Genomic DNA, 12,456 nt, shown 5'->3' with positions numbered 1-12,456 from the left:
TAATTGAGCTAATAAGGCATCACAGTTCACATTCCTGCTGGTAAACACAAAGAACATCAGCTGATAAACAATCAAAAATGTGTCCTTTGTAATCTCAGGAATTTTCTTTTGCATTCAACCTTCCAAAACCATTGATTTTCATAGCTGGCTAAGAAGCCTCGGTGCACTGGGCTCTCTCATTGCAATGTTAAGGTGGCTTCTACAGGCTCTGCAAAAATGGAAGATGATTCCTGATTTGGGGTGGCATCTCTGCATCAGCACAGCAGTGCTAAGGAGTCAGCTGCGAAACAACCACCAGCGCCCATGCGATGCCAAACAGGAGAAGGTCCTTCCTGTGACCCTCAGCCAGACATCTGAATGGGGGTGGGGTGGGGGGGGGTGGGGTCAACTGAGTACCCAAAAAGCTGTCTGGCTGCCATGAATACTTCATCCACCAAGAAGAATGAACGGTGATGCGGCTATGCTATGCTACCGGCTTCAGTCCCCAGGACCTATGAAGAGGATCGTGGAGTCCAGCAAAGTCCGGAGTGGGGGATACATCTTCTTCTTGGCTGGTCACATTCAACTTGCATCTGCACAATCAATCAGCATATTGCATAGACTTTGACTGAAGGGGTTTTAACTGCAATCTTAAAATCTGGCCATTTCAGGAATTCCTGAAATAAATTAGAAGAGGAATTTTATTTAGTTGTTTTCCTTAAAGGAATTTCCCCATGGCTCCAAATCACTGTTTTCCATAAAGTAAATTAATATGAAGTCTTCTCTCATCCTCTTGCCACATATTCTGTGTCATCTTTATCCTGCAACAGTTGTATATAATCAAATGGCAGACAAACACTCTCTCCCCAAAACCTTCCTTTTTTTCCTCAAACTTTTAGTAAATTTTTTCCACACTTCATTGATTTTTTTTTTTTGTCACTGATCATGTCAGAAGCAGATGCTTTCCAAAACCATTCAGTGACCCACATCTCGCAGATAAATAACAAGCTATATTTATGCAATAAAGCATGGTAACTTAATATCCAGGCACTGGATTATTCGATACTAAAATCTTGGCATTTTTCAAGACAGATGATAATTTGGAACAATAGAGACCATGTGGGAAAGTTCTTTTTGTCAATATTGGTTAACAACTTGCACTGTTAATCCATTACCTTCACCTAAAATACAATAAATAATCTACATTTATATGGAGCCTTTTGTTCCCCAAAATCCCCAAGTGTTTTGCAAAATAAACACATTGCCTTACCCCTCTACGACAATACCCAGTTATTGATTTGGTTGTCTCCTTGATTCAGAAGGAAGAGCCCTGTTCATTGACTGCACTGCCAACACCTCTTTCTGCGGCACCTAGATTTTCCTGGGACACCTACCCACCCAATTGGTAATTAGTATTAGCCCTGCTTTAATTTATGAATGTAAATGAAGCTCCTGAACCAGCTTTTACCCAGCATGTGGCTGGGCAGGATGGGAACAGTCTGGCCTGGGGGCTGCCTGCCCATGTCCCGGCACCAACTACTCCCTTTGTCCACAGTGGAGCTTTTCCGAAGGGACACCCCTGTAGCCCTTGGGGACAAGCAAAAATCTCCTGCTTAGAAAAAAGGCAGTTCTACATACTGCTACCTAGGAAAAGGCAGCCTCAAAGGTCAGCCCCCGGGTGTTGTTTTACACAGTGGTGTGAAAAATTCTTTTAGGGACATACGTAATGCATAATTGTTTGCTAAGGGAAAGGCTGTCCTTGGCTTTGATGGGCTGGGAAAATCCTCAGGGGGCTTCTGGGCAAAACACGCAGCGTTACAGAAGGAACAGGCTGGGGTGCAGAATGCTTTATCTCAAATCAACTCAAACCGAGAAGTAATGAGCAGCAAGTTTATATTCTCAGTAAATTAAGAGAGAAGTTTAGGTAAAATGTGGCTTTATATGCATGAAAATAAATTATTATTTACTCGCTTTTGTGCTCATGCCCTCAAAGATGAAGACATTTGTATGGAATTATTAATATTTATAGCATATTACAATAAATACCCATAAGAGCTTTGCCTGAATATATGCTATTTTACCAAGGTAAAATCTGATGAAGGTCAAAGGGATCTTTTACTTGTGTGTGGAGGGCAGGATCAGACTCTTTACTTAGAAATCTGTATCAACTGTGATAATTTAAAACTTTAATTAAAGATCCAGTGACAGATTATCTACAAAACGCCTTCCTGCTGCCCAGTATTTCATCACGAATGTCTCCAGAAGCTCACGCTAACATGAGTAAGCACACTCGCCAGGAAGTATTTAATTGTGGACATGTTAGCTTTTATCTGTCTTGTTGGGTAACAAATTCTTTTGTTGAGGACTGGTGGCAACAAAAATTAAATTAAAAGCAAAACCAGACCCCAAACCAGAAATTTATAATGCTTATTCTATTCATCCCTCAAGAAAATTAAAGTGCCAAGGCAAAGTCTATTTTAGCAATTGCGTTAATGTATGTGTAAATGGGTGAAGGCGCCTTTGAAATGCTCTGAAAAGAATTTCACACTTTAGAGAGGAGAAGTTAACAATTCTATTGTGGCATTTATTGGAATTTTTAAATTAATTTCCCTGACACAGTTGAGCCATAAAATCCCCCATGATGACGAATTTTTGCTAATGTCAAGATTATTTTTGGACACAATTCTGAAGGAGCACTTTGTAGAATCAGGAGAACATGAGTCGCCGGGAACCCTGTGCTGCCCTTTCCTTGCCTCCATTCACCTCCAGCCTTTCCCCGAGCAGCTGCGAGGCTGCTAATTTGAAATTACAGCTGTTTTTTCTTCCACAGAGCAGCAAACGGGGGACAGATGCACAAGCAGTTTGAAGCTGAGCCCCCTTAGAGCAGTGGGCAAACATCAGGATGTTGCTAACTCAGCACGGCGTTCAAGAAAGGACCTCCAAGGTCATTGGGGGACTCCCTGCTGAAGCACATCTACTGACACACCCACCCCCACCCCCCCCCCGCCCCCCGTAGAAAGGGCACATTAGGAGTGGGTGGTTTTGGCTCTGAACAAGCAGCACCGGGGAAGGTGAAACGCAATCAATTTCTACCTTTGTGCACAGCAGTAGACAAAGAGTTGTTTGGAGTTGGCAAAGAAGAGGAACTCATTTAATCTGGATCACAGATTAAATCTGATTAAGAGATGTGAGTGATGATACACTGGGCATCCCCCCCTATCCCTGCATCCTGCATCCTTGCCAGACTGTATCCAAAGGGCTGAAGGAAATGTAAAGAGCAACCTCACAGCAATGCATAAGGAAGGGCTTTAAAAACCGTAGGTCCCACCAGTAAAAAGGCTCAACCCGCAGCAGTGGATGGATTTATGGGGAGGAACAAGCAGGGATTTGGAAATGAAAAGTTCAGGGTCAGGTGAGAAGACCCCGGGGAGGTATGAGTAACACCAGACAGGCATGTCTACAGCCCTGGACAGAGAAAGATGGGGGACCTTGTGGGAGATTTTTGCTCGGAAAGCCTTTGGTGTAAGCAGAGGGGATGGGTGTTCTCACTGAACTGCAGCAGAACCTGGGGGCAAGCGGGATAGCACAGATGGTGGCAGCCACGAGCTTGATTTCAACAGTGATAGGCAAGTTTTAGATCCTGCAAAGGAGAGAGTTAACAATAGCTGACATGCTTTTTTTCTGGGGAAGTCACAATGACTAGAAATAACAACTCGGGGCCATAATTCTGCAGTCTGTCACTACCAGGAAAGAGGAAATCCAGTGACCTTTCATCTCCATGACAGAAATGCTGCGCAGCACCTGGAGCCACTGCCCTAAAAATCCACTCTGACAAACTGGACGATGGGACACGAAGGAGAAAACGTCCTCTCCCTCCCTCACCCCCAAATTTTAGCCTCCCAGTGAACTCTGCGTGCTCTGTGTGTAATGCGGTACCCCTTGGTGAGCAGAGCCAGCTTTGCACGAGCTACAGCATTCTGCAAAGCACAAGAGAACAATTCTATTTCTTTTGACAATAAGGAATAAATCTCAAAAGCCACTTGTTCAGACTGCTCTTAAATGATGGTAGAAGGAGGGAAATTGATATTGGCTTTTTATGAATCTTCAGGTCAGGTATGTTAGAATCAACAGATTTTTGCATTAACCTCACTGCTTCACAGCACTTTTGCCCTTGGCAAGACATAATTAAGAAAGGCAGGAAAATCTATCTGAAGTATTGAGAGGAAATTATTCTCCCATTAATGGCAGCAACAGCTAAACAAGCAGGCAAGCCATACTGCTAGCAGAGTGCAGCAAATGATGCAGGGCTAAACCTAAAACAAGGATTTTCCTTACCAAAATTTTAAGAAGTAGCTTTTGAAATGAGGACTATATGTTGTTCTGGGGATTAACATTTTTCCCCCCAAGAGCTGTATCCCTTGAGCTCTTCTGTTTGCCAGTCTAAAATGATGACCACAGGGACTGAGATCAAGGTAAAATCTTGTGATCACACTGAAACACAACACTGTAACTGTCTTCATCACTTTGGTAGAAAGCAAAAGCTACTGGACGGAAGGAAAAAAAACAAATTAAAAAAAAGGGGGGGTTCAGTCATTTAAGTGGGTCTGTCAGCTTATGTTATCTTCATGCATTTGTGAAACTGAGCTTTAATTGACTGGCTGCAGTGGAGAGCTGAAAGATAAAATCTTGGTCTCTAGATGAACAGACAGCTTAAAGCCTTGCGATCCTTATTCATCAGCATGTGTCAGAGCAATTCAGGGGGGAAGAGACACTGCAATGTCTATTACTCTTTCACATGAAGTTCCCAAAATGTAAGAGGGAGGTGAAGGGTATGCATGGCACCCAGAGCCACGTCCAAGAGTAGTATCAAAATTTGCTCATCAGATTCCCTGTGACGACAAAGACTATTTTGGCACCTACTAATTTATATCACTGTGTGAACTATTTCATTTCATTTGTGAAGGATAAAGGCAAAACTACAAGCCAACTATTAGCCAGTCAGCTCTAGCTGCAGCAGGAGCAGAAAGCCCTGCCAGATGGGAGCGTCTCACATCTAATCCCTACAGCCTTGCTGGGAGGCAAGGAGGGGTCTAATTCCCCTCCACAGTACCCCCCATGTAGATATGCTCCTTGATCCCAAGTAACAGCCGGGCCACTGCCCCACCTCTCCCCTTCATCCACCGCTGGCTCAGAGCTGTGCTGTGAGCCCTCGTCTCCCTGGCCCCAGAAACCAGGATCCCCAAGGCAGGCAGGCTGCTCTCAAGGGGATCATGAGAAATACTTCCCTGCCTAAAACAGGTTTCAGAGAACTTTGTATCTGTATCTCCAACAGACGAGTGAAGAGAGGAATGGAGAAATTTGGCAAAACCATGGTAGAAGCCTCCTGGCTTCTAGCTGAGGGTTCCAGTCACTACACTGTGCCCTGGAGCCCCTTCAGCAGGTGGCCGATTTTCCTTCTGTCCTCCCATCCCAGCTCCCATCCATGGGAGCTGCTTCTATCCCTTTCCTCCTGGTTATCTGGGCATTCTGATTGTTTTTGTAAGAAAAATGATGCCCACTCCCAGCCATCCTGGATGTTGGATACTACAACACAGAAAGTCACTGACTCACGAAGTGGAGGAGTCTAGTTACTGGGGTTTGGTAGAGAAATCACAGAGCCATAGAATAGTTTGGGCAGCAAGGGACATTTAAAGGCCATCTAGTCCAACCCCCTTGCAGTGAGCAGGGACATCTTTAGCTGGGTCAGGTTGCTCAGAGCCCCATCCAACCTGACCTTGAATGTTTCCAGGGATGGGGCTTCTACCACTTCTCTGGGCAGCCTGTGCCAGTGTTTCAACACCCTCACTGTAAAAAACTTCTTCCTTTATCTAGTCTAAATCTGCCTTCCTTTAGTTTAAAACCATTACTCCTTGTCCTGCGCAACAAGCCCTGCTAGTAAGATTGTCCCAACATTTCCCGTAGGCCCCCTTTAAGTACCGGAAGGCCGCTATATGGTCTCCCCAGAGCCTTCTCTTCCCCAGGCTAAACAACCCCAACTCTCTCAGCCTGTCCTCATAGGGGAGGTGCTCCAGCCTCCTGACCATCTTTGTGGCCTCCTCTGGACCCGCTCCAACAGGTCCATGTCTTGTGCTGAGGACTCCAGAACTGGATGCAGCACTGCAGGTGGGGACTCACCAGAGAGGAAGAGAATCACCTCCCTTGGCCTGGAAGCTCCTGGACCTGTATGAAGCCACCTTCAAGTCTGCTCTCCTGGGAAGCCTGAACAATGCTCACAGTTTGGGTTCATGGGATGTGAACCAGAAGGAAGGAATTGGCTAGTGCTGCCACCGTAAATGAGGGGGATTCAGCATGGTACCCTACACGTGATGGAACACAGAGGCCAGACGCACACGAGCGGCGTTTGTTTGGGTGTAAATGAGTCTGACCTGCGGAGACAGGCACAGCAATGGCCAGTGTTACCCCTCCCACTTATCAACCCAAAACATTAGTCTTGTTGAGTGCAATGGGAACCTCACACCCAGGTGCAGCGGGCCATGTGTGAAGATGGTGGATAGAGCTGGTTAACATACCTTTTCTCTGAAGTTCATCAATAACAACAACAATCACCCAATGAAATTTCCTATGAACATTTTCTGCTTTTCAACAGAAACATAAAACTCTAAATGAAAACCTTTCAAAATATTTTTGAGTAAAAATCATGGTTTAATATAAACCTCAGGATTTCAAGTAGTATTTTTGGTATAAATTTCCAGATGTGCCTTAATTTTGCCAATTCCTTTAGTAAAAATATTTTGCATTTCCAACTCTCAGCTTTTTCTCTGTCTTAAAGAGCAGAAAATGTGTTGAAAATGTTATTTCTTTGTAAACATTTTCATTTAGAGCCAATTAGAGATCATTACTCTTACCCAGCAGCGATGATGTATGTAAGAGGAAATATATACGGATAGTGAATTCTAAAAATGAGAAGATGAGTCTTAAGTAGCCATTTCTTATATGTTAAGAAAACCATGAAGAGGTTTATGTGAGGCTAGCTCTCATTTTCATCTGTCTTTGTATCTACACTAGGAGAAAGGTTCTTTTCCAAAGACATATGTGTGTACCAGGGAGACCTTGGAAACAGATTTATTTTGCAGAGAGGTATTTTCAGTCATCTCAAAACCTTTCTTGAAAGTATTGCTGAATAAGACTCCAATTCATTAAACTGTTTCAGCAGGACAATGAGGGCCAACACTATACACACAAACTCCAACACACAACTAACAATGTTACAGGCTTGGTGTGTGTCTTACTGGCCCCAATGGAAGTTTTGCTATTGATTTCAGTGAGTTTTTCCTTGGTCTTAGGTAATAACCACTGGTTTCTTAATTTAGCGACAGAGTCTCTCTTTTCTTATATATTTGATTTCATGTTAGACTAATTACGAGAAAAAAGTAAAGACATGAAATGACTATCACCAATATCAGGTCTCAATCCTATAAAGCCTTACTGCAGTCAGCAATCCCATCAGCTTCACTGTGAGGACATAGGCCAGGAAGGGCAGCTTTAATTTTCACAGATGCCACCCCGTAACTGAAGCTCACACACAAGGAGAAGTAACAGGCCCAATGCCAGCCTGTGCTGATGGAAGCAAATCTCCTGGCGATGCATCAGTAACAACATTCTTTTATATCTCTTTGTTAAAGGCAATACTGTACTTTCTTACCATTTTTGCAGACAGGACAACATTGTTCTGGTTCATAGACTGGGTTGACACACTCAGGAACTGCGCAGTCTGCTACAACACAGTGAACTTCATTGCTGGGCTCGCAGCGACACCATTCGCATGGCGAGGGCTAGGAACAAATCTGAAATTAGCCCATTTCCTCCTGTAGCTCACAAGTTTGCAACATTTCTATCTTGCCATAAGATAAACACATCAGCGTTCAATACCTCTTGACTGCATTCATTCATCATGGGCAATACAAATTAACCTGTAGGACAAAATAGCAACATCTGAAATAAGCAACCAAAACATTAGAAAAACCAATGAGTATGATGCTTCGTTTTCCCAGAGAGGGTGTGGGGTTTTTTAGCTTTCTCAAGACTTTAGGTCTCTTTGTCAAAAAGACCGACTTGAAGCCACCAGGTCATATCTCTGCTCTGCCCATCTGTTGTTAACTTAAATATTTGGCTGGGAGCAGAGCAGGATTTTTGGAAGACCATGAGTGGTGGGAAGGGAGGACAGGTGATATTCCAGGTCATCCTCGTATCTCACGTAGACCACCACTGCTAGCAAACCCCAAGCTGTTGGAAAGGTGCTGCTGGGGTGGCCTGTCTGTCTGCCAGCCTCTTTATGTGCTGTCATTCTCACTTTTCATAGCAGAGGAGCGTCGTTCTTAGAGGGGCAAAACCACTTTATTCTGTGTTTGTGCAGCACCTGCATCAGGGGTCTCTAAGCACTCCCATAACCATTAGATCTTGTCCTGGCCCTACTCCTGACTGTTTCATCAAGGTTTGTGAGCAACTGCCTCACACAGACTATGTAAATAATTAAAAGCCTGAATAATTTTGCTGAAGTCAGGAAGCTCTGGGTTAAAGCACCCAGCTAAATGGTGTCATTTTGGCTCTATCAATTCAAACAGGAATCTCTATGTACCTCCAAACAGTAGAGAGTTGTCACTGTCTCACCCTTTGAAAAGCTGTGGAAATCTGTTGAAAAATAGAAAGGTCAGTCTTTTAAGGTTCCCAGTGTCCTTATGTGTGTGCAAGTGTGATGAGAGGATGACAACAGAGACAAGAACGGAGAGTAAGAGGAGAATTTGAAAGGAAAATAACTTCCTTTCAGTATCTGTAGGTTCAATACCTCAGCAAGGGCAGGCCCATCACTAACACTTGAATGAGTTAAAATATGGGTATAGGAAAAAATTCTGCTTTCTGTTGCATTGGTGTGAATCTGCAGAAATGGGAATTCCTCCATCTTAAAAAAAAAAAAGTGAGATGCAAAGGAAAGGAGGATTCATCCCCATGTGTTTCAGATCCCAGTGACGTGTCACTCATTTCTACAACACCAATATAACCTGTGAGCCCTGGTTCTGGCAGGTAAAAAGCTTTTCAGTTTACCTCTAAGAAGCTCCATATGTCTTGAGTCAAATAATTTATTCCCAGGAAATTAATTTCTACCTTAAATTGCACTAATTAAAGCTTCCCTTGCTTTGCCTCAGCATCTGCAGTCTGTAATTCCCATCACCTCTCATTTGCTCATGGCTTTGGCAATTTAGATAAAATCAGCACTCCTTGAGCAAGGGAAGAAGTCTGTGGAGGTGGAATTCCTCTCTCTAATTATCTTTCCTCATTCAATCCTGCTTTGATTTCTGTCTGAAGCACCAGAAATCTAAATTCGTTTGACTGACATTTCTTATTCAAGGCTATTTAATAAGAAGAAACAATACAGAAGAAAATAGACAGAACTATTTGCTGAGGGATCAATAAGAAAATTGCTGCTTTGTTTTTACTCATTTTAATCGCTTATTACATGGAGCAGCAGATCTTGTGATTTGTGGAGGCTTTCACTGATGTATCCTTCAAGACTTTTCCCATCTTCACTACTACAATGGCTGCAATGCTAAGAAATACGTGACACGTTTCCAGGACTGTAGCCCAGTCTATGGCTTAAAGATGATCAGCACAAGTAGAAGATGTCCCTGAATGACTCTGCAACTGAGTAAATGAGACATGACACACATATCTTTTGCTTTTGCATTGCTGATGTAACTTGAAAATGACACTCTAATACACTGTGATGTTGTTTGACACTGAAAGCAGCTTTTCAGGAGAGAAGAGCTGCACACAATGAAAGAAGGAAAGCACACCTTGGCAGTACAAGGAATGAGCAGCCAGCAAACGAAAAGGCCACTTTGCCGTGAACAACAAGATTCTTCTCAGCCACCTCCTCTTCCCCATCTTCTCAAGTTCAAGGTACTCAGTCTTGCCTCTAGGATCTTCCTCTATCTGAACTATTTTGTTCACTTGCCAGTGCCCCTTACTGTGGCTCTTACCCAGATGCCACCTCCATGGGTGACTCCAGCCTTCCTGTCCACTTATTTTATGCATGTCTAGCTACTTTCTCCCATGGGATGTGCCTTGCGATCTGATTTGCAAAGCCCTGCTTTTTCAGAAAGGATTTCACCCCAAGCACACTGATGGAGCATCTTTTTACTGTTGTCTGTGTGCTTTCCACCCCTGCTATTAATTTCCCTGGGGCTATCCTTTTTGTTGAATAAGTATAGGACATTGGCCAAAAACCTCCTTTATTTATTTACACAGGCATTATGTAGAACAAGCAGCAAAATAACAAACTGGGAACCAGTGAAGAACAGGGTACCAGTGAAAGATGTCTCAAAGCTTTGTTTCTTGATTCTTCCATCTGCCTTATTTGCCCTTATTTTTCTCCAGATCACAGCAGTTACTCTTTTGTGGTCAGTGGCATTCCCACCCACATGCTGCTGCTTCGCTTGCTCTCTGTCCCAGCGCATGTACTGCTTGCTCATGATTAGGATCATTTCACAGGATCCACCAGGCAGCTCTGTCAATCTTTGCAAAGTCCTAAAATCTGGATTTGAAGATTCATCCCCCATGGAAGAGACTACTTTTGTAACCACTGAACTTCAAACACTAGCTAACGCCACTGCCTGAAAAGAAATTCTCACCCATACTGAAAAACAACACATAGGGTTTCTGAAGTATAAAAGAGAAAGGACACAAATCAGAGGCTATGCCATCCCACATGGACAGTGCAAACACTTCATTGGTGTCTCTTAAACTGATACTCTAGAAAAAGTATTAAGATTAAAGGATCATAAAAGGCTTGAGTCAGAAGATGATTTATTCACTCCACCTGTCCAAGGCAGAATGATCTTAGAAGACTCTCTAGGGAAGGATTGTTAAGAAGGATTTACAGAGATGTTGGTGCAGAAACATTCTTCTCACCATTGTCCACAACAAAAGGATGTTCACGGTGCCCAGCCATAACATGGATACACATCCACATGCAACTGCATGGTCTTTTACTGTTCAATGTACGTTTTAAGAAACGGACCTTTTATTAAAACCAGAGGAGCAAACTGGGTCCTTTTGTAGAAGGTATCGGTACAGCATTCTGGCTTGGGAAAACTGGTGCAAAGCACCTGAAGTTCTTAACCAATTTTCACTTACAACAGGGGTGAGAGCACTAACTCTCAAAACTAGTGAGGAAATAGGTCCTTTGATACTGTTGTCAGTGCATGGGCCCAGTCAAGCCAAGTTGGCGCGAAGCAGATGTGGCCAAATCTAAGCAACACTCAAGGGCTTTTGAGAAGAGATGGAGTGGGACACAGAGCACAAACGACCTTCTCAGTCTCAGCACTGATCCTGACTCACCTCTCCTTCAGCCAGTCGCTTCAAAAGAGACCAAAGAAGCACAAGGATGTGGACCCTAAGCACCCCTGTTCGGCCCAACTTCTTTTTCTCTTCTGGACTGCTGATCTCCAGGACTGTGACCTCAGGTTTGGCTGGGAGGGAAGGTTCATTCCCTGCTTCTACCAGGGGATGGCCTCGTCCCACACAGTGGAGCAACCAGAGGAAGGAGCCAGCAGTCATCTGGTTGCATGGCTAGAAAACCTTAGACTCAGGTGCTGTCAAATGGGAAACATCTGTCATCAGCAGAGTTTGTTAACAAAGAAAGAAGGAAGGAAAATTGAAAGAGAGAACAGAGAATACACATGGCTAATAAAGATTTTATATGCATGAGCAAATAATGATAAACTTGATAGATGATATAAACAAACAAACAAAAAAGGCAGCAAAGGAAACAGAACGAAAAACAAGATACACCCTGAGCAGGGGAAATCAGGAAACCAAACAAGATGCGGCTACCATATCTCCTAATATTCACTCTCGCTCCCATACACACCAGCTCCCCACTGTTTTCACCCTCTTTTTGGAAACAAATGTCAGCACATGTAGGAATTTTGATTGCTAACATCATCCAGCTACTCCTCCCAGTGATAAGGGGCTCCCTTTCTTATAGGGCTCAGTCAGAAATTTCCTACCTCTGAGAGGCCTACACTTGAGGGCTCCAGCAAGCCCTCAAGTTATCCAGGAGGACTGGTGGACAGACAGAGAGATAGCACAATCAAATAGTTCTTTGGGAAAATAGCCTAAAATACTAATTTTTCCCAAACCTAAGGGAGAGGTGGAGAAAAGAAAATGGAAAATTGAACTAAAAATTCAAGTGTCTTTTATGCTTTTCTACAGCTGAAGAGATCTGAATCAAACATCTTTTTAGCCCAAGGCAGCTGGTGCAATCACACAAATAACCAATACACAAAACTTCAAGTTTTTAGGCAAGATCTTGCAAGAAGCTTCTGCAAGACCTAAGCTTTATTGCATCTGAGCCACCTCTTCAAGTCACAGAAATTCTCTTGTCCCAAATACTTACTGAACCTCACCTGTATTTCACGC

At 43.4% G+C, this 12,456-nt stretch overlaps 1 protein-coding gene across 1 annotated transcript in view; it reads right to left on the bottom strand.

The window, feature by feature from the left end:
• Positions 1 to 12,456, bottom strand: part of VWC2L (von Willebrand factor C domain containing 2 like) — a 52,489-nt gene that overhangs the window by 26,032 nt on the left and 14,001 nt on the right. Inside the window, exon 2 of the mRNA XM_086465922.1 lies at positions 7,682 to 7,811. Coding sequence (XP_086322048.1) covers positions 7,682 to 7,811 — 130 coding nt within the window. The remainder of the gene's footprint in view (positions 1 to 7,681; positions 7,812 to 12,456) is intronic.

This window comes from Leptosomus discolor, chromosome 5, assembly GCF_034619465.1.
Source record: "Leptosomus discolor isolate bLepDis1 chromosome 5, bLepDis1.hap2, whole genome shotgun sequence".
Lineage (NCBI taxonomy): Eukaryota > Metazoa > Chordata > Aves > Leptosomiformes > Leptosomidae > Leptosomus > Leptosomus discolor.
Note: the sequence above shows the minus strand (reverse complement) of the source record. Positions and strands in the feature narration are given on the sequence as shown.